Consider the following 22,960-nt stretch of genomic DNA (forward strand, 5'->3'; position numbering starts at 1 on the left):
AAAGGATGTTGAGCAATAACTGAAATGACCAAAAGCGTGGTTGAAAAGAAAGATTTTGAGGAGGCTTTTAAATTGAGCAGCAGGACCGTGAGGTTTAGGGGAAGAGATCCAAAAAGAATATGGCTGAGGCTGCTAAAGATACCAGAATAGGATACACACAGAGTTCTTCAAAAAACAGTTATCCAAAAAGTGCCCAGAGTTTGAGGACAAGATATACATCTGAAGTGTGAAAAATTAGATAACACTTTATTTTGCTGAGGTGCTCTGAGGAGAGACAACACGGTTTAAAATTTCCAGCTTCTAACGGAGATTCAAAAACACACCTTGATAGTTTTATCTGAAGAGCCGCTGAAGAGCAGGTCACCTGTAGAGTGGACACATAAACACCAAACGGGACCCTGGTGGCCCACAAAGGTACCCTTGCACTTAAATATCTGCTGAGGATCATATGCTGAAAACATAATTTTTTTAAAAAGTGTATCAGTACCTGGGCTACAAGAGTAAAAAGGAGCTGCATTATTTATTAAAAATAACTATTGCAATACTTGTACAAAAATAACATTGCATTAGGAAATTACTGGACTTCCTCTGTATATCTGCTGTACATTACTCAGCATTCACCAAGTGCACAGAAATTACTTTCGCAACTCTCTACATTTTGAAGGATGGCAACGGTTGAATTTTTTTATTTAAAAAAATACTTACAGCCCAGGATTCCCATGTTTAACCTGGCATTGATGTGCGAAAGTTCATCCTACAATAAAATGAAGTTTACATTGCTACCAAGATACACAATAACATTCTGACACAAAGAGTGGTTTGAACATATTTTAAAAATTCTTTTACATGGATCAATAGAACTTTAGTTCATATTTTTGTATGTCTTGTAACTATACTGAAGTTCACTCTACCACTTTAAATCTTTTTTTTTTAAAAAAGGTGGAGTCAGAGTGTCTGTAAAATACCTTCAAGATTTTGAGTTTTTCTTTCTGATTATAATCAATTATCAAAGCGCTGGTCAGAGATCAAAACAAAAACACATTGTGATAAGGGTACATTATAACCAAGGCTTATTGCCCATCATTAGTATTTACAACATCTGCATTCTGCTTTGAAATACAAATGCTGGAATCGAATCAATGTCAAAATGTATAACGGTGCTTTCAAAGACAAATCAAATGATTCTATTTTATTACATTGTATGGCAGCATTCACAAATATAGATGTAGCAAATCTGCAGTGATTTCCACACTGAATTTACATTGCAGTGGTTCTAAGCATTCTTCTAATCAGCAAAATGCAGATCGTGTAGCTTTCTGCATTTATAGAGCCCTTATTGAAGAAGCCAGATTAAAATTGTGTTGTGGGAGTGTGCGACAGACTGGCATTACCAACCAACAGCACTGATGAGGTCTACCTTGATAATCTACCTATTAGTTATTATTGAAAATCCCAATTGCTTCAATTTTATATTACAGAATTTGTATATGAAACATAGCCCGTTCTTAGTTAAAGCACTGCAAACTAGCTGTCTTCAAGGAGGCGATTGTTCAACTACAATAATTTTCTCAAATGTTGTCCTTGTATAACATTTTAGTTATAGAAGTACCTTACAGTAACTCCCATTATAAACTGAACGGTAAATATAATAATGGGGCAGAAGAAGCCTACAGGGTTTTAAAGGGAAGTCCTCTACACAGCCAGTCAATGAAAATCCAGGGCAATAGATTTAGTTCAGGGAAAGTAATGAAATTGCATTTAATTGCTGTGCCCAAAATATAGAAAACGGTCAAATACATTAATTCACAAAATGGTTAATTCTCAAGAACAAACTTGTATGGCCTCAGCTTTGCGTAAGGTATAGATTGACTGTTAAGACAATTTGAGGAAATAGGAACTGAATGCGTTCTGTACTGTTTTATATCTTTCCATGTTTTGTAAGGATACTCTAAATATATGTTTTTGAACTCCATTGCTGTGTACTACTGCCAGCAAACTCAAGACTATCAGGATGTGCCATCTGTACTATGTGCAGAAAACAAACATCCTTGTTTCCCAGAAGTATGAATTGTCTGACAAAGACAAATAAACTCAAGAGCTGCAGCCACATTAAAGAGAACCAGCATTTTCAGTCCAGATTGTAAAGTATTATTTGGAACCCCAGTTACAGCTGGACAGAAGAAACAAACTTCGCAGATCTTACACTTAGCATTGAGGCATCTCTGCGGAACTCCATTAGGTCTTCACTGAGTTTACTTTGGTTCTCATCCAGAACATCTGAAACAATAGAATACCACCAGTTTCAATTCCCAGTCTACAATAATTTGCATTCAACAGTCCATTATAAACAGTTACTAACCTCATGTAGCCACCTCACTGCAAAAGCTTTAATCTGAGAAAACTGTTAACCCTTGCAGTACTGAATGTGCCTTGTAACTTTCAAACTACATTCCTATTTTCAACAGGTGACTTCTCGCAAGTTACTGAGACGATAAATATGATTGAATATGACTGAATGGGCTTAATGACAAATCAAACTCGGGTAGCTTTTTAAAAAAATCAAGTACAGAATACCAACAACTTTGTAAAGATCCTGTTCTGAGTAAGAGACTACTTGATAGTTACTATGTGAAAATCATTGGATGTAGTTTGAAACTCTTATAGTGGGGATTTGCCCCCATATTAGTCAATTTTTGGTCATGCACCTCTGGTAGCCAAGAAGTAGCTTGCTCTCAGACCATCCAGTGCAAGCAATAGCCATGTATCTCCCCACAACAGTGTGACTAATACACATAAAAAAGCACCTCAAGCTAGTGATAAGAACAGAAGAACATAAGAAATAGGAGTAGTAGGCCATATGGCCCCTCGAGCCTGCTCCGCCATTTAAGACGATCATGGCCACTTCTCTGCCTGCTCCCCATAACCCTTATTCCCTTATCATTTAAGAAACTGTCTATTTCTGTCTTAAATGTATTCAATGTCCCAGCTTCCACAGCTCTGAGGCAGCAAATTCCATAGATTCACAACCCCGAGAAAATAAATTTCTCATCTCAGTTTTAAATGGGCGGCTCTTTATTCCAAGACCATGCCCTCTAGTTCTAGTCTCCCCAATCAGTGGAAACATCCTCTCTGCATCCACCTTGTCAAGCCTCCTCATAATCTTATACATTTTGATAAGATCACCACTCATTCTTCTGAATTCCAGTGAGTAGAGGCCCAACCTACTCAATCTTTCCTCATAAGTCAACCCCCACATCTCTGGAATCAACCTAGTGAATCTTTTCTGAACTGCCTCCAAAGCAAGTATATCCTTTTGTAAATATGGATCTAACACCCTGTGCCATCCCAAAGATCAATTTTCGATATTTTAGTTAACTTTTTCCTTTCTTCGTCCTTACTGACAGTTAAGACTTTTGAGTTGGCTTTCAGACTATTCTCACTTGCCTTTTTCCCCCCTGTTGAAAGACAGGACAATATCACTTATTTTGTTCTCTTCTTCTACATTGCCTGAACAATTGCAAATCTGTTCTGAAATGCAAGTGTCTATCAGGAACTAGGAGTATCTGTCCAATCAATCAAAATTCGACTTGATACATTGATTAATGCTGGCAATTACAAAATACAACTAGAATTATTGAATATTTGTAACATTCTTTGGATCAACAATGATGCATTATTTTGGTACTGAAACACTACTGCATGTCAAATGGTTAAAGATCCAGGCTGATGGTCAGAATCTTTATGAATTATAACTTTATGGTTATTGTCTGAAAACTGAGATAGATGCAAAGAGTTTTCTATGTTTTGCTAAATTAAAAGCTCCTGGTAATTTTACATACCAAATTTTAGCTCCAGAGACTTCTCCAGCTGGTCAAGTTTCTCAGAGAGTTTCCCAAGCATTGACCTAAGAAAGGCAATCTCCTGGTCTTTTTGAGCCAGACCTACTTGCATCTCATGAAAGCGATCATCAGTCTGCTGCAGGAACTCCTTCAGACCCTCAAACTTGCACACCTCCAGGTGGGCTTCATAGGTGTCCTGATTCCCAACAAATGTACATCTGATTCAGGAGGGGGAGGAGAGGGGACAAAATGACAGACAAACCAGTTATAAATCAGTATTTTGTTAGCTTCTATCTAATGCGTTTACAGAAAATGAAGCATCTATTTTTATTAGTATTTTTTTCCATTAAGAAAATGTGTTGTGGTTGCATAAAGGAAGAAAATGTTCCTGCGAATGTTACAAATTAATATTAATAAACTATATTGTGATTCATACTGCTTTTATGTAATGTTCATCTCCTGAATGGCTCAAATAAAAACTTGCAGAATGATGAGACTTGGATTGAAAGCTCAGTTACATGTATGGCAGTTATTTGCTGATATGAATGATATAATTTACATTTGATGAAATAATTAATGTTTAAGAAACAGAACTATGGCAGGACTGAAATGAAAATAGCCAACAATGGATATTCTGTTCCTCTGTTTTTTCTATAATTGTACTTTGCAATATTCTATGAAAGAGCCAGAACGAGAAAGTGTAAGTGAGAGAAAGGAGGAAAAAACCGACAGACAGCAAGAGAAAAATGTTGCAATTATAAGGTACCTTGGTACTGAGGTTACATGTTCAGCCATGAACTCATTGAATGGCGGTGCAGGCTCGAAGGGCCGAATGGCCTAGTTCTGCACCTATTTTCTATGTTTCTATGGGCCCAAGTTTTGAGCCGCGCAGTCCCGACCTGGACGCCCGTTTTTCGCGCCACAAAGTGCGCCTAAAAAAACCCTCCGTATTCTCCACCTCCCTGCAGGTCCTCTGGCCCTCGGCGCAGCGCAGCAGGAGCTGTAGGGGGCGGAGCCAGGTCCCTGCGCTGAAATCAGTGCCGGGACCTCTGCACATGCGCGCTACAGTGGGCGCGCAAGTGCAGTAGCTCCAGGCGCCCAAAACTGTGTGGGAGGGGCCCGAAGCACGCAGCCCCTAGCCATGGCTGAATGGCCTCACTGGGGGTTGCGTGGATAAGGCTCCTCCCACGGCCAGCTCCTGCTTCCTTCCGACCCGACTCAACTCCCGCTTCCTCCCGACCCGACTCAACTCCCGCTTCCCGCCCCCGGACCGACTCCCGCTCCCCCCCACCGGACTGGATCCGACCCGACCTCCCTCTCCCCAACCTGACCTCCCTCTCCCCGACCCGAACTGAACCGACCTCCCTCCCACCACCCCCCCGACCTGATCCAACGCCACCTACCTGTAAATCTGGTGCTGGGGACGGGCCCTGCCCGAAGTCTCTGGCCCGGCCCGTTCAGCCTCCCTCCCCCTTCTCCTTCCCCCCCCCCCCCAAAATCTCCTTCCCCCCATCCCTCCCATATCTCCTTCCCCCCAATCTCCTTTCCCCCCCATCTCCCCTTTATCCCCTTCTCCCCCATCCTTTCCCCTTCCCTCCCTCTGCTCCCCCCCCTCTCTCCCTCTACCCCCCTCCCCTCGCTGTCAGAAATACAGACACTGACAGACAGAGAATGAGAGACACACACAGACAGACAGAGATAGAGACACTGACAGAGACACACTGGGGGGGGAGGGCATCCTAGCACGTTTTTGGAGGGCTCCCGGTGCTGCAGTCGGTAAGTAGAAAATGTTTTATTTATTGATTTAAAAAAAATGATTTCTTATTAATTTTTTTTGATTGATTTATTGGTTGATTTATTGATGTATTTATCATTTATTATTGATGATGGCTCTTTATTTGTAAAACTGAAGTGTTTAATATTTGTAAACTTCCCTTTAAACCCCCCCTACCATTCCCTACGCCTGATTTTCTAAAGTGTAGACAAGGTTTTTTCGAGCGTACAAAAATCTTCACTTACTCCATTCTAAGTTAGTTTGAAGTAAGTTTTCACTGACGAAACTTTGAAAACAGGCGTAAGTGGCTGGACACGCCCCCTTTTGAAAAAAAAATTCTGTTCCAAAGTGAAACTGTTCTAACTGACTAGAACTGGAGCAAACTAAATGACGAGAATTCCGATTTCTAAGATACTCCATTCTACACCAGTTGCTCCTAAAAATCAGGAGCAAATCATGTGGAAACTTGGGGCCTATGTTTCTTTGTTACCACATCTCTCAAATATCATAAAGCAATGAATTATTTTGAAGTCTAGTTACAGTTGTTATATAGGTGAAAGCCTTTGCATATACCAAGTACCCACAAACAGCAATGAGACGAAGGACTAATTCATCTGTTTTTGGAAGTGCTAGTTAAGGGAACAATGCTGACAAAAACACTAGGAAAACTCCCCTTTCTTCCTTGCATAGTGCCACGGGATTGCTAATGTCCCTGGAACATTGATTGGGTAGAGTATTGGTTGTGCTACATCTGACACGGGGGTTCTCAATTCTGACGTTGGCTGACAAAAGTGGTAAAATAAAATATATTTCTCACCATTGTTATTGCTTACCTCCGATATGTGTAATAATTAATAACTGCTCATAAAAAAAAATCAGACTCTTTGTTTACAAATGGAAATTCCTAAACAGGGTAGAGTTATAAAATCATTTCATAATGAGAAATAAATGATAGTGGCCAACCCCATTAGAACTAGAGGTTTATAGCATAGGAGGCCATTCAGACCATCATGTCTGTCACTCATTACTAGCACAATCCAAAACTAATCTTACTGCATTGCAGTTTTTTGCTATTTGTTGAGTTTTTGATCCATTTCATTTCCCAGAACTAGATCAAACAATGCTTCTTCCTTTGTTGGACTAGAAACATAAACATCTGGAAAGCAGTACTGGGTGCATCCTAGTGACTTGCTCCTCACTTTGACCACATGCATTACATTTACTGCAGGGATACTTAAAATCACCCAGTATTATTGCCGTTATTCTTGCATATCTTGGAACTATTTGCAGATCTTCCCTTCTACTTCATCCTCACTTTAAAAACAAGCTCCAGTTCACAGAACAAGTGACAGTTTGGTAGTTGGTTGGAGGTGGGGGGAGGGAGGTCGGGGTAGTATGGAGGAAAGTTCACATACAATTCACTTGAAACTTTTATTTTATTCAAACGATGACATCCAGAAATAAAAATGGCTTTGTATATTGCATGCACATCTGTATATTACTAATTAAATTATATTTCATGTAATTAACTTTACAACCTAGTTCTTGTGCTAGTTAGTGGAATAAAATACTGAACAAGTTTCAGATAATGAGTCTTCATATTTGTTGGTTAAAAAAAGAGCAAGGGAAGAGATGATTTTTGCAAAACCATTAATACTGTACTCACCCATACTTGGAGTGGGGACATTTGATGTGTTCACATTCTTTAAGATGGGCATCAAGATTCATTTTTAACAGTGGTGGACAGTTTGGGTTGTTCGGACAACGAACTGGCCTGTAATCACAACTGCCCTCATGGTCTCTGCAGAAAGACAACTCATTCTGATAAGATTATTTCATTCATACAGTTAGTCTTTAGGGGAACTGCTTCCTTTGTTATTTGTAGCAAAATTTCAAACTCATTCCATATCAGTCAGTTTAAGATGTTGCTACAAATATCTTACTGAGGAAATGTTCACCCATTTTTGTATCAGTACAGAGCAATATGATCTGGATTCTAATTTAAATGTAATCTCATCACTCAGAAACCAATTCAGTACACTTTACCCACATAAGGTCTGCAGTTGTAAAATTTTACGAAGTAGTATTTCATGCACTCCACTTAAAGCCATTTACAAAAAAATAAGAATGTTTACATGATCAAATAAAAGAAGTAGGGCAAAAGAATTAGGTACTAAAATTGAAAAACAGTAGAAATCTGATGAAATCAGAATATAAAAATCCTCTTGCTATCTCTCCTTATACACACACTTTGCAGAGTGTCAAATAGGTCATTAAAAGCACATGGTACTAGTTGTTGAAATTAGTTTGAGGTGTCCCATCTAAGATTATTAGATTAAATATGATTTAAGTAACCTCTCTAATACACAAGAGTGATTAACAACGATCAGCTATCTGCACTGTGCTGGGAATAATTTGGCTATAATTTAAACCACAACCTTGTTTTTTCTGGGGGGGGGGGGGGTTTCCTCCAAAAATCACTGACTATATTCAAACAGTCGTGAAGAATTGTGATTTAATGGAGAGAAAAATAAAGGAAGGAAGGGAGAAAATTTTAAAAAACTTGCATTTATATAGTGTCTTTCACATCTTCAAGACCTCCCAAAACACTTCACAGGGAAATTAGATTTGAAGCACAGTCACTGTTGTTACACACAAACACAGCAGCCATTTTGCACAAAGTATGACCAGTCCATTTGTTTTAGTGGGAGCACTCTTCTTTGAAGATGTACTTAAATGGGATTATTTACATTCACCGATATGGGCAGACAGAGCCTTAGGTTTCATTCAAAGGACAGCATCTTCGACAATGCAGCATGGGCTCAGTATGGCACTGAAGTGTTAGCCTAGATTGTGTGTTGAAGTTCAGCAGTAGGGCTTGAATCCACAACCTTCTGAGGCATGAGGCGAGACTGAGCCAAGCAGATATTGGAGAGCATGACTGACACCCTGTCACATTAGATCACCTTGGGAGGATTTCTCAATCAAGTTTAATAAAACCTGCATTTTTAGAAATCAAAAGCAGTACTGTGCAAGTTTATTCTAAGAATGGATTTTAGATCAATAAAGTTCTATTTACACCTGCAATAAATGTACTAACAGGTTTGACAGGAATCAAGGACCTTGAACTAACTTAAGTCTTCACACTCTGATTCCTAGTCTCTACTGTTAAGTACAAAACACACAGGAACATTGATTACAGTCATAGCTAGAAAAGAATTACTGTTATCTTTGCACAGTTGAGTCCTTAGTCCCAAAAAACACGAACTACCATTTTAAAGTTTAATCAACTTTGAAATTATTTTTTAATGTGGATTAATGCCCACTGAGCAACCAATTGATGCACATAATTACTTTGTCTACTAATCATCTTAATCTTAGTCAGTCCCTCGGAGTCGAGGATGACTTGCTTCCACACCAACATGATTTCTCAGGTGACTGATGAGACCAATGCGGGACCTACAGTCTCTGTCACAAGTGAGGCAGATGGTGATTAAAGGGAACGGTGGGTGGGGTGCTTGAGTTGTCGTGCGCTCCTTCCACGTCCTCCCGGCGAAGAGACTCGAGGTGTTTGGCGCCTTTTCGGATGCTTCTCCTCCATTTTGAGCGGTCTTGGGCCAGGGATTCCCAGGTGTCAGTGGGATGTTGCACTTTTTCAAGGAGGCTTTGAGGGTATTCTTGAAGTGTTTCTCCTCTGCCCACCTGGGACTTGCTTGCCGTGTCAGAGTCCTGAGTATAGTGCTTGTTTTGGAAGTCTAGTATCAGGCAAGTGGACGATGTGGTCCGTCCATCGGAGCTGATCGAGCGCGGTCAATGCTTCGATGCTGGCCTGAGCGAGAACACGGACAGTGATGCGCCTACCCTACCAATGGATTGTCAGGATCTTGCAGCGGCAGCATTGGTGGTACTTCTCCAGTGCTTTGAGGTGCCTGTTGTACATAGTCCATGTCTCTGAAGCATAATGGAGGGTGGGTGTCACTACTGCTTTGTAGACCATGAGCTTGGTGCCGGGTTTGAGATCCTGGTCTTCAAATACTCTCTTCCTCAGGTGACCGAAGGCTGTGCTGGCACACTGAAGGCGCTGTTGGATGTAGTCATCGACGTCTGCCCTTGTTGACAGTAGGCTCCCGAGGTATGGAAAATGGTCCACGTTGTCCAAGGCCTCGTTATGGATCTTGATAACCGGGGGGCGGGGGGGGTGGGGGGCAGCACTGTGTGGCAAGGGCAGGTTGGTAGAAAACCTTTGTCTTATGGATGTTTAATGTAAGGCCCATACTCTCGTACTCTTAGGTGAAGGTGTTGACGATGGTTTGGAGTTCGACCTCAGAGTGCACAAACGCAAGCGTCGTCTGCACACTGCAATTCAAGAGGATGGGACGACCTTGGAACTGGACTTCGCGCTCTGATTCTATTTACACCTTCAGCAAATGTTCTAACAGGTTTGGCAGGAATCAAGGACCTTGAACTAATTTAAGTCTTCACATTCTGATTCCTAGTCTCTACTGATAAGTACAAAACACACAAGAACATTGATTATAGTCGTAGCTAGAAAAGAATTACTGTTATCTTTGCACAGTTGAGTTCTTAGTCTCAAAAAACATGTGCTACCATTTTAAAGTTTAATCAACTTTGAGGTTTTTTTTTTAAAATGTGGATTAATGTCCACTGAGCAGCCAATTGATGCACATAATTACTTTCTGTCTACTAATACCCAATATCTATTAACAGACTGATCCTTTATGCTAGCTCTTATGGGTGGCTTTTGGATTAAATAATGTTCAACATGTGCCAGAGTCAGCTTATCTAAAGAACCAGATAGAGGCCTACAAGAGATGTGAACAGTACCCAGGGACAGTGACAGCAAGACATGAAGCTGGTGAATAGCAAGCTTTTCAACTATGGTATGAGATTGCACACAGTTCAAAGAGATGTTGCCTCCCGGGCAGGATGATTTCTAGCATTCGAAAACATTTTCTTGTAAATTGTTAGGATAAGTATAAACAGTGTCTGTTCCTGATCAAGTATTGCGATGCTGGAGGAGAATTTGCTCAATTAAAAAAAAAATCTGCGATCACATTAGTCAGCTGCAAATTGTAGAACCTCACTTAAAAGCAGTGTGTTTAATCAGTTGAGTCAATGGACGCATCCGTTTAAGATGCTGAAGTACAACTTACTTTCTACCACTCAATTTAACAGTGAATGGACATCCTCGTGGGTCAACCTCGGAGGCCCCTGGTTTTCCATTTGAAGCTGGCCGGCAACCATATTTACAGTGGACAAACAACTCTCCAATCTGCTCAGCTACAGCTATGTTATTAACTACAACTGTCAGCTTTGCATTATCAACAGGGCACTTTTCTGGGAACACAAAAACATTTAATTAAAACCTGGCAGCAATATTCAGGACAGGGCTGCATTGCAGTATTTTCATTTATGCTCTGTATAACAAATATTTTAATTTGCGGCTTCGAAACAATAAATTGCAGTGACATTTGTTAATATTTGTGCTTGTTTTGAAGTGGTTTATACATGTCTAAGATTTGGAACAATTTTTATTATATATCTTCATTGAACTGTTTTGTGAGGAGTACATAATGTTGCATTGATCGCAGAACAATCCCTGCAAAAGGTGCATGATTACATTGTCAAAAATGAGGTACAGTACTTAGGTACGCAAAAATGGGACTTACCAGATGTTAAGGCGCACCTTCTACAAAACGTGTGCTATTTAAAACAAAGAACACTGATGTTACCAATTGCCATTTTAATCACTGCAAGAAAGATACACACGAATTGGAAGGTGTGGATTAAACTGGTTTAGACCAGCAGCATGTTTCATGTACTAAAGTTGATATACTGCAAGGGTTTCCTTCCTGTCCTAATCAAAAAAAAACACTAACTGCCAACTCTGTGTAGACAGGGTAACCTCCCAAGACCAAACAATCATGATTCACCCCTATTACAGTAAAAACAAAGAACAATTCTCAAAGTACACAAAATGTGGGATTTGGTTCCCCAGCACTGGCCACTGGCATGGTAACTGCAAGCTTCATTTTTATGACAGCATGTAATCATCTCCCCTTCCTAACTCACACAGCTGCACAGTGCACTGTAAACATTCAACAATCTTGGACATCAATTCCAGCATGCCTACTTCCTGTTGAAGGGATTTTCCATGCTAACAAGCAAAATTCACAGCTTCCTGAGTGAGAGCTTTAACATCGCGCAGCAAACAGGAGACCATTTTGCAAATGCTACTTCAAGATAAACTGGAGGACTGGCAATAAACCGGTATTGTGTTCAGAAATTTAACTGAAATATTTAATAATTGCTAAATTAATTACATTATATACTTGAAACATAATGTTTATTACTTTGCTCAGAATTATATTTTGCCATGAAGGAAGTTTATAAAATTTAAGTTTGTGGATACAAGCAAAAACCGAACGCTGAATCCCTTCCTCCAATCCACCCCACACGAAAAGTTTAAAAAAAATTGGGTTCTATTGAGCAGTGATTTGAAGCAATACAATTTAGTACCTGTATATGCCAAGAACAAAATGGAGATCACACCATTAATGTTCCCTCTAATTTTTTGGGGGTGCCGCACGGCCCATTCAAAATTCCGTGCACGAGTCGATTTTCCATTTAAAAGTTGGTGAGCCAGCTGTGCGGGACCTCCAGAGCGCTGTGCGGCCTCGCAGGTTAAAGGAAATATTGCACACCATATATATTGATAGAAAGGAAAAAAGCAAAAATAAAAGTGCACTATTGACCCACTGGGGTCATTTTTTGATTTCATGCTCTCAGTGAGGAACCTACCCTGCAAAAAACACATATCAGAAGTTCTGACATTCATTTTATATGAACTCTCACTTATCGAGTGTTAAGTCGGAAAGTTATTCCTGATGTGCTGCCCCTTTCCCAGTATTGACATTAGGGGGGCGAAATACAGATACCTGTGAAGAAGGATCGCTGCTGTGTGGGGGCGGAACAGATGGAACGGATCGCTGTTGGGGGGGAGGGAGCTGGGGATCATTGTGGGGGGGGCACGGCAGGGGGGGGGAAGTGACTGGAGGGTGGGAGAGACGGGGGGGTGGGGGGGTGAGAGATAAATTATGGGTAAAGATGCATACCGTCAGTTGCAGATCGACTTAAAATCACCTTTTCCGGGGCGGTCTGCAGGATCGGCAGTATGTCGGTGGTAAGTGATCAATTTGGCAATTTTGGCCGGTATGTCGGCGGTGTGCATGGGCGGACAGTATGCATTGCACCCGGCAGTATGTCGCTGATGAATTTTCCACTGGGCGGTATGTGGGCACTATGCAGGTATTTTTCGATCAATTTGGCGATTTGGGGGCGGTATGTCGACGGTCCACGGGCGGTATATCCACCAATTTCGGGTTCTAGGAGTGCATCTCAAAATATGGTCATTTAAAATACTGTAATGCTTCTATTAGACTACAACAGCTGTGGACTTTTTTTGGTGACATAATATTTTCAAGAATTTCTTCACTTGCAATTTGAAAAACTCACTGCCTTGCTATTTTACTGCAAAAGTGTTGCCATTTTACTTGGGATTATTAATGGGGAGTGAATCCAAATGGTAAGGGTGTCTACCACATGAACAAGTCATTAATGAGTTCCAAAACTTTAAAAGAACTATGTAAGAAAATTCAGAACTGCAATGCTTACTCCACATGTTGTGATGACAGGATCCTTGAACACACTGCAACAAAGTTGGCAACATAATTTCACTGAAGGCTGTTCAGCAAAAACCAAAGGTTCCTAGAATAAACAGAGCAGATATTAAAACACTGCAGATCACCATACTGGTTCCAAATATCAAACCGGAGTAAGATGCTGACAACTTATTAACTATGGTTTGCTTCATAGGAGTTGCAAATTAGCTTAACTTTAGGTTTCTGTCCATTTTCAGTCAATTCCCAGTCAATTAATTTCTATTGATTCTGTTATCTTCTTTAAATGGACAATACATTTCTAAATAAAATCTTACAAATAAATACATAAGGTAAATAACCTTAAGAGAGGTTTTGGGGAGATCAGAAAAGGACACCTGTTAATCATTTTAATGATTGTCAGTCGAGCACCAGAGTAATGCCGCTCGTTAGGCTTCTAGATCCAGGCAAAAACCTGCAGTATTTTTATTGCAACTTAATTTTTGCATCTCTGCACTGGCTTTTATCAGTTAATTTTACTTTGTTCATCAAGCACAATAACAAGAGTGTGTGAAAGAACTTGCTCTACATATTTAGGCTCATGCCCGTAGCCATTTTATGCCGAACTAGCTTTCATTTTATCTTCTCCCCCTCGGCAATTCCCAAGACTGACAATGTGCACACCTGCTCATCTTCCTCTTCATGTAGAGAAAATGTTGATCGCAGAGACATGCTTGATTCCGAATGCAGAGACCGTACAGATATTGCTGAGTCTGACCGACGTGGAGTACTGATTGGAGGCTGCAAAAAGACATCCTTATCATTTGCAATTCTCATACACAAAGGGATTTAATTTCCACCAGTGTAACACTGATCATGAGCACGCACACCATTTTAACACAGTTGTTTATTTCCAGTACAAGTTCAAGAGAGAAATGGACAACATTAAACTGCACATTTTCTTTACAATTGACTAATGTCCAATTTAATGATGCCGTTTATATTAAAGTACATATTGAACTATTCTAATGAACCCAGTCTAAAGTTTTATTTCCACTTTCATGTAAAGGCTGAAACATTCAGTGAATAACAGAATACAACACTTCACAGTTCCAAAGAGGGTGAAAACTTCAAACGATTTCACTGTTCCACATATATAACCATTAAAAAAATTCAGCCATACAAATGAATATCACAAGGACTCATGCTGGGGAAAGTACATCAAAGCCCAGTTTTCTTGAATGCAGTCAGTCCGGAATGACAACTCACAAGTGCATCAAAAGAAAATCCAGTGCCTTATATTTTTTACTAGAAATCACAGAAACAATTTACCTTGTGACTTTAGTTAAATTTGTCGTGTCTCCGCATTCTTAAAAGTTAGCAACGGTATTTGCTGGACTAACAACGACGACATAAGCATTGTGCAGCAGCACTTGTCCTAATCACTGCAACCCTTTTGCCAAGTTTTCTATTCCACCAAATCTGGTGATTTCCTGCTATTCAATTAACATGAGTCGCACTTTGCTGTTTCCTGTACTGGGGGCCTAACCAAGGGCAATAAAATATGCCATCAACAGACGTTACACAGTAAAGTTAAAGATTGCGTTTTGCTTTGTTTTCAGAAACAGTTAAATGGATAGGATGGTACTTAAAACAAGTGAGACAAGTCCCAGAAAAACAAGTAACAACTTATTAACACTCAACTTCAAAACTTACTCATTCTACAACTCTCACATCAATCTGATCCAAGATTGAGTGTGGAACTGCAGGTGGAGAGAAACATACAGTAAGTCCTTTATTTGAAAAAAAAAGTGAGCCAAAAGGTCCGTTCTAATGCACACATAATGCTCTTACTACAGGACTATTATACTGGCAAGGTCAGAATAACTTTTTTTGGTGATAGAAAGATGGCACCTTAAAACATCATATAGGGTTCCTAGATAGACTGTGCCATTCAACGCAAAGAAAGTGGAGTCTTATTTAAAGAATTTGTCAAAATGGAAATTCGTCGTCACTCTACTCTTTATTTGTAAATTTTAAAATGGCATATCACAAGTAAAGTCTATTTATGTACCTTATGCTCTGTTACACCCCATATAACTTCTTTGGATCCCAAGACCATAAATGCACAATAAATGTGCTCATTGTCAGTATAAAGATGGAGAAATGAGTATTTGTCCTAGTGGATGGCAGACTGCAAGAGTAGCACTAAATCAAGGCAAACAACTGCTTGAGGTGAGAGAATCCATTCTAAAAACACTGTGAAGGGGGCATCCCAACAAGAGCATAGTATACCATTAGAGGCCCGGGTAAATAACCCCAACAACAGCATTGCAAGGCAATTACTCAATACCGTACAAATTTTCTCTATTTCACTGAAAATATTTAGATATGGAGCAACCATTTCCCAAGGTGAAAAAGTGGAAATTTGCCAAAATTCTCTGTCCCACTGAACACTTCTTTTAGCAGTATCCTCCTGAGCCTCAGAGCAACTGCTCTACTTCACTTACAAAGGACAAGCAGTCAAGCCGTATTCTGTAAATCTGCAACACAGTTTACAAGTCAAAGCCAAATCCGATATTATCCCAATGGATTAGTAAACAGCAAATGTAACCCTTTAAAAAAATAAAGGAGATAAACCTTCAAAGTGGAAACTTATGAACCTTCCCTTGATTGTGGGGAAAGTGTTTGAGGACTCAGAGGAGAGATTAAGGGATCATGTGGATCACATGGTTTGATTAGAGCCGGCTTGGGTTCAGAAAGGGGCAGGTTATTGCAGACTAATTTTGGATATCTTGGAGGTTGTTACAGATCTGGTAAATAAGGGTGATGCAGTGGATATTATCTACTTGCATTTGAGGAAGGTATTTGATACGATCCCACAAAACAGTCTGACCCACAAGATGCACACCCCTGGGACAGACAAGTATTAAACTGGTCTGATCCGCAGCTAAATATTAGACAGCAAAGTGAGGTGCTTGGGGAGGGGGAGCAAGAAGTCAGAGTGGAAATTGGTTACCAGTAGAGTCCTACAGGATTGGCACTGGGGCTGTCGCTGTTTAAAATGTTTATAAATTATTTAGAAAATGGAATATTGTCCACGGTGTCAAAGTTTGAATTTGTTACCAAACTGGATGTGGTGGAAGCTGATCCAAACGAATATGAGATAACCAAAAGGCATGCGCAGTCAATGGGCAGAGGTGTGGCAGATGGAGTTCATCGTGGATAAGTGTAAAGTCACGAGATTAAGTTGAAGTGAGAAACTGGATTACATATTAAATGCAAATGTGCCTGAGGAAACAGTAGGAAATACATCCGGGGGAGATTTTGGTGGATAGGTCATTAAAACTGTCAGTTCAGTGTATGCAGTGGTGAAGAAAGTGAATAAAAAAGCTAAGAGTGTGACTTTGAAGTCTATGGTAGAGATGCTGAAGTTTTATCAGGTCCTGATGAAGATGAGGATGGGGTGGGTGGGTAGATAGCGATAGAAGTCTGAAATAGTTTACCATTGGGGGTGATGGAAGAGAAAATTATGGCAGATTTTTTAATAAAGAAGCTGTAAAATATGTACCATTGCATCGTCCTCATCCCTTGGTGAATAGGTCAGTGTGCTGGAGGAAGATGGAGTCCTCCGATGCTGCTTGAAGGTATTTGTCCCATCAGCTGTGTACCAACAGAACAAAATCAGCACTCTTTCATTTTAAAATCGTCTAAAGCCGGCACTTCAACATTCTACACAAATCAAATACCATTGCTTTTTCTCATAGAAGAAAGCTTGTTAAATGGTGCAAGACTATTAATCATTTAAATGAATCAATTTGTTATTACACATGTTTGGATAAGCCATTGGTGCGTTATTTAGAGGGTATAAATCAACCAATTAGCCAGCCAGAGAGAAATCTAGCATTTCAATTGCTGGTAGCTGAATAGTGATTAATATTTACCAGGTACAGCAAGCGTAATCACGTCCCAGGACAGTTGAGACAGTCCTGATCAAAACTCACCACAAGCCAACTTGTCAATATTTCTTTCAGTTGCCCACCTCCTGGCCCCTTTCAAAGCCCCACTCCTAGGTTCAGAGACCTGTTCAAGCCCCTTATCTTTATGCTACAATCCACACTATCAATATGGCAGTTCGAATACAGTAAGAAGTAGAGGAAAGTAAAACTGTTATAGCAGCAAAAATGGAGCATGAAGGAAGAAAGGGATGGAAGCGAAGGACTAAAGAAGATGAGGACAGAGAAATGTAAGAGATATGAGAAACAGAAATGGAGTAAGGGTGAGAGAGAAAACATACACAAGCGGGGGGGAGGCAGCTATAGGAGTGGAGGAGTGAAAGCAAGGTGGATAGAATTGTGGAAGGAGAGAGCAAGAAAAGGAAAAAGGAAAAGAAAATGATGGAGAAACAAAAGTGGAAGCGTGAGAAAAGCAAATAGAAGTGGAGGGGGAGAGCGACCATTTTATACACTTCACACTACCATTTGCCTTAGCTAAAGGAGTGTGAAGTCAACAGACATATATTTTGGTCTCTCTCTCTCTTTCACAGCCCAGAAAAGTTTGAGAATCATGAAATCAGATAGCTTTGTTCAAAACTAGGAGATCTCCAGTGTACCTACTGATATTTTGTTGTTGGTTGTGTCTATGACTATAGTATAAATGCAACACATTTCATATTATGGACTGAAGACACTTTAAATATAATGGGTCAATCACAGCAACATTTCTATCTCTCTCCCTCCCAATTTGTGTGGTGCAGTTGGCTAGGAATTCCTCAAATTGGCTGGCTAACAGAAAGCAGAGAGTCGGGATAAATAGGTCCTTTTCGGGTTGGAAATCGGTGGTTAGTGGTGTGCCACAGGGATCGGTGCTGGGACCACAACTGTTTACAATATACATAGATGACCTGGAAGAGGGGACAGAGTGTAGTGTAACAAAATTTGCAGATGACACAAAGATTAGTGGGAAAGCGGGTTGTGTAGAGGACACAGAGAGGCTGCAAAGAGATTTAGATATGTTAAGCCAATGGGCTAAGGTTTGGCAGATGGAATACAATGTTGGAAAATATGAGGTCATCCATCTTGGAAAAAAAAAACAGTAAAAGGGAATATTATTTGAATGGGGAGAAATTACAACATGCTGCAGTGCAGAGGGACCTGGGGGTCCTTGTGCATGAATCCCAAAAAGTTAGTTTGCAAGTGCAGCAGGTAATCAGGAAGGCGAATGGAATGTTGGCCTTCATTGTGAGAGGGATGGAGTACAAAAGCAGGGAGGTCCTGCTGCAACTGTACAGGGTATTGGTGAGGCCGCATCTGGAGTACTGCGTGCAGTTTTGGTCACCTTACTTAAGGAAGGATATACTAGCCTTGGAGGGGGTACAGAGACGATTCACTAGGCTGGTTCCGGAGATGAGGGGGCTACCTTATGATGATAGATTGAATAGACTTGGTCTTTACTCGTTGGAGTTCAGAAGGATGAGGGGTGATCTTATAGAAACATTTAAAATCATGAAAGGGATAGACAAGATGGAGGCAGAGGTGTTGTTTCCACTGGTCGGGGAGACTAGAACTAGGGGGAACAGCCTCAAAATACAGGGGAGTCAATTTAAAACCGAGTTGAGAAGGAATTTCTTCTCCCAGAGGGTTGTGAATCCGTGGAATTCTCTGCCCAAGGAAGCAGTTGAGGCTAGCTCATTGAATGTATTCAAATCACAGATAGATAGATTTTTAACTAAGAAGGGAATATGGGGAGTGGGCGGGTAAGTGGAGCTGAGTCCACGGCCAGATCAGCCATGATCTTGTTGAATGGCGGAGCAGACTCGAGGGGCTAGATGGCCTACTCCTGTTCCGAATTCTTATGTTCTTATGTTTTCCCTCAAAAATATGACTGGGGGACACTGCCATGATGATAAAATCACTTACTTTCAGTACTTCACCAAACCAGCTCTACACCAATCAACATTGTGTGTCACTGATTGCATGATGTACACACACACCACCCATAAAACCAGATAAATGTCTCATTATTTTTACCAAATGATATATGCCCATCAGCAAATCACGCTACTGAAGAGTAAACTAGAGGTGGCCTACTTTGGTACCAAGACTAACTTTGGGTTTTAGTATGGCTATACAGTGCAATCATGTCATTATAGGCTGGAATCAGGAACACTGAATAAATCAGAAGCTGGCAGCTGAATATTTAGACCAGTTATAGTGCACATTGGTCCAGTTTGCATCACTACAATTGAATGTGCACCATAACATTTAGCATCAGTAGTGAGTGCACCTGAAAAAGTGATATGGAGTTATATAGTTAATTTTTTAAAGCTATAAGTATTATAAAAATCTGGTAACAGTAGAGGTGACTAACTCGGGTCAAGAGCCCAATTCAACAAAGAACCAGGTCCTTCGTAGATACTTTGAATGCACGCTCTACATTTTTGATATTTAGTGTTCTATTATATATGACTCTAGCAGGAAGTGGTGGGTCCTCTTAAACTAATCAGATAGCTAAATTTTCACAACACACACACACACACACACACACACACACACACACACTTGTTCGATATTCGATAACCGTGATGCTTACCTTTAGTGATGGTAGTGACAGTGGAATACGCTGGACCAAAAGTGGTTTCCATTCTTGTCTGTTTTTGAAGGGAAAAAATAAAGCTCAAGTTTCTGGGGTCTGAGGAAGAAGATGCAGCGGCCATGCAATCAGGGTGGGTAGGCCAGAATTTCATATTGACTTGTTTTTTGTTTCATTATACAGATAATTTCCATCAGAATTGAGGGCAAGCCTCTTCTCACCCATGTAGACATCACCAGAAGAGACAAGACTGGCAGGATGATGTTATCCATTAGACATCAGAGTTCTCCCACCCGCCCCCTGCCCCCAACAGCAAGTAAGCCTGTATGATGCAGACAAACTTCTGTGCACCTGGACCAGACCAGATCCTAGTGAAAGCAATGGCAATTGATTGGCTAGCATATTTATAATTTAAAAAAAGCTTCAGGCACCCTTAATATTGCTGCCCTGAAATTTCTGCCTACCGCTGGGGCACACAGCCAGTAATGCCACAAATGGCACAGGCACCTAATCTCTTTCTCCTCCCCCCACAACCACCATCCAATAATGAAGGACCCTGTGCTGGTATTTAAGAATGGGATCAGAGCTATGGCAGACTGGCAGGCAGAAATCTTTCCCCACAGTACTTCCAACAGCAGAGTGGAGTCCCAGAAAATTGAGGCCCATTGGCTCTTGTAAAGTGGCACAATTTAATACAGCTAATTTAACAACTGTTACTGACTAGTTAGTGATCTCTTCTCTCTCTCCCCTGATGAACAAAACACATAATAAACCAAAAAATAAGTGCTGTATAGAAAACATGTTTCTGAACTGCAACTTTTGCATCTAGTAAATCTTCAATACATTGTTGCAGGAATGGAGGTTTTCTGTTTTAAAGTCAACATACTGCTTTTTCTGGCAATATTTTTCACCTTCCTGCTCCAGACGAGATTAATTTTCTATTGGGGCGAGTCTCCATGTATGAATCACTACTGTACCCATATGCATGTCTTGACAGTGAGTGTCAGCAAGCTATTCTACTATTTGGGGGAGGGAGAAGACATTTGCTGTCAATATTGATCTCGATCTTATCCATCAATGCACTTTCAGCAGGAACGAGAATCCGAGCTGATTTTCTTCCCCAAGCCGGAACTGCCGATGGCAGCTGCAGCAGCCTTCCCCGGCTGAGGATTAACTGACTCAGCCGAAACTGGGATCAACCCTGGAACATTCTGGTCTGTTATGGGTCAGCTAAACTCATTGGGTCACAGAGTCTTCACAGGCCCCCGTCCCAGTTATATTTCTCCCATTTTCCCATTGGGTTTCACTCTCCCACACAATATCTCCAAGAAAGACTTGCCCTGTTCCCATTTCAATTGCAATGCCACACCAAAGAAGGGCATGGCAGAACCCAAAAGAGGTCCCACCTTCTAATTCTCTATTCTTCCTGCATAGCATCTGGTCTCCATGTGGCATCCCCGCCTTCCCCCCCCCCCCGTGACATGGCTGAAATTAGAAATTTATCAGCATTAAGGGAATGAAGGCTTAAAGCCATGTCCTAGCATATTGTGGCGCATTCACTCCACATTACTTTTAGTGCGCATGTTGTATTATTCAATGTGCTCTGCTTTCAAACAAATAAAAAAAAAAATTTTTTAATCCAATTTCGTTCCAGATCAACTCTAACGCCAAAGATCACTTTGCGCCAATGTGTTTGATCTTAGGCCAAAAGGCCGAGAGGCGAAGTTGCACCGTTCCTGGAAATATTGCAATACCAGGTCAGTGCATGGAGTGGACGGGGCATGCCCCTGATCCAGCTCCCTGTCCAAAAATCAATTCAATATCATGTCCCCATAGGGGATATTAAACTGATAAGAACAGATACTACACTTGATCTTAGCCAAAAGGCCGAGAAGCGATAAAGCTCTGCTTTCAAACAATTTCAGAAAACATTAAAAGGTGTGGCTTCAGAACAGTAATGCAGAGAGTTCTAAATTATTGGTTTTTACCACCCAACCATGATACTTACAATACTTGTATTGTCTACAGTGGGTATGTTTGTTGCACCTCCAGAGAAACGGTTGTATCGATTGCTCTTGGTTGAGGTCATAATCTAGAACAACAGCCGGTCTTCTAATTTAAGTCCATTCCCTATTGTTGGAAAAAAGAAATTGATGAACACTAGTGTCGATATTACATATCTGAACAACGATAAATTTTTTCAAGACATAAAGTAGCGACTTGACAGTTTCAGTTGGAGTAGAATGCTCAGGAAACAAAAACGTGAACCAGAAATCAATGTAGGGACATCAATCATATACAAATATAAAAGTTATGGAAAATTACTCTGTAGAACAACTTACCGTTTTAAATTATTCTGCACAATGATGTAATTTATTTGCTATGTGCCAAATTATAATGGACTGAAAATGGATAGTGAAATCAGAAGAATTCTGAACAGCAGTCTTCCACATCGTAGCGTGGCCCTCCACATTACATCAAATCTTAAAATGTTTATAGTTCCCACAACACTGAAACCATATATAGTACCCAATCAATTACCTCAACAAATTATTTCATTATAGTTTTGTGACACTTCGTGTCTAATCCAATGCTCTCCAAATGTCATTTGTCATATTTTATTCTATTGCTTTCTATGGCAGCCTAGCAACTGAGAGGTTGAGAATTAAAATCCTACAATAAAAAAAAAATCGAGAAATTGAATTAAATCTGGTCAGTTGTGGGCTAGCACTAGAAAATGGTCTTAAATGCTTCCAGATTATCATCAAATCCCACTTGATTCATTAATGTCCTTCAGAGATGGAAGGGAATGTGCTAAATGTGACATTATGTGGTTGACTTTAATGCCCACAGGCCAACTAAGGATGGGCAATAAATATCGGCATGCCAGTGTTGCCCACATCCAAAGAACAAATGGAGATGATGATTTAACTTCTGGATTTGGGGTGGGAAGGGCAATCAAAGGATTAGCTAGTTTGTGCATGCACGTGAGTGAGAACACGAATAGTACTGTGAAACACAATAAACATGGGAATTAAGTGTACATAAGAACATAAGAATTAGGAGCAGGAGTAGGC

At 40.5% G+C, this 22,960-nt stretch overlaps 1 protein-coding gene and 1 pseudogene across 4 annotated transcripts in view; both read right to left on the minus strand.

Annotated features, from left to right (window-relative positions):
• traf7 (TNF receptor-associated factor 7) overlaps positions 1 to 22,960 on the minus strand; it is a 71,872-nt gene that overhangs the window by 13,314 nt on the left and 35,598 nt on the right. For 2 of the 4 annotated variants that reach the window (XM_070901122.1, XM_070901123.1), the window contains exons 2-13: positions 21,892 to 22,013; positions 19,884 to 19,941; positions 16,864 to 16,955; positions 13,977 to 14,093; positions 13,309 to 13,401; positions 11,304 to 11,337; positions 10,788 to 10,971; positions 7,280 to 7,414; positions 3,840 to 4,057; positions 2,204 to 2,277; positions 706 to 754; positions 324 to 451 (exon numbers count right to left, since the gene is read on the minus strand). In XM_070901122.1, the coding sequence (XP_070757223.1) occupies positions 324 to 451; positions 706 to 754; positions 2,204 to 2,277; positions 3,840 to 4,057; positions 7,280 to 7,414; positions 10,788 to 10,971; positions 11,304 to 11,337; positions 13,309 to 13,401; positions 13,977 to 14,093; positions 16,864 to 16,955; positions 19,884 to 19,941; positions 21,892 to 21,972 (1,263 nt within the window). In that variant the 5' untranslated portion in view covers positions 21,973 to 22,013. Of the gene's footprint in view, positions 1 to 323; positions 452 to 705; positions 755 to 2,203; positions 2,278 to 3,839; positions 4,058 to 7,279; positions 7,415 to 10,787; positions 10,972 to 11,303; positions 11,338 to 13,308; positions 13,402 to 13,976; positions 14,094 to 14,624; positions 14,941 to 15,008; positions 15,036 to 16,863; positions 16,956 to 19,883; positions 19,942 to 21,891; positions 22,014 to 22,960 lie in introns of those variants that run through there. The other 2 variants (XM_070901125.1, XM_070901124.1) reach the window with 2 other exon arrangements.
• Positions 21,604 to 21,782, minus strand: LOC139225943 (U2 spliceosomal RNA; annotated as a pseudogene).

The sequence above is a fragment of the Pristiophorus japonicus genome, chromosome 15 (genome assembly GCF_044704955.1).
Source record: "Pristiophorus japonicus isolate sPriJap1 chromosome 15, sPriJap1.hap1, whole genome shotgun sequence".
In the NCBI taxonomy this organism is placed as follows: domain Eukaryota; kingdom Metazoa; phylum Chordata; class Chondrichthyes; family Pristiophoridae; genus Pristiophorus; species Pristiophorus japonicus.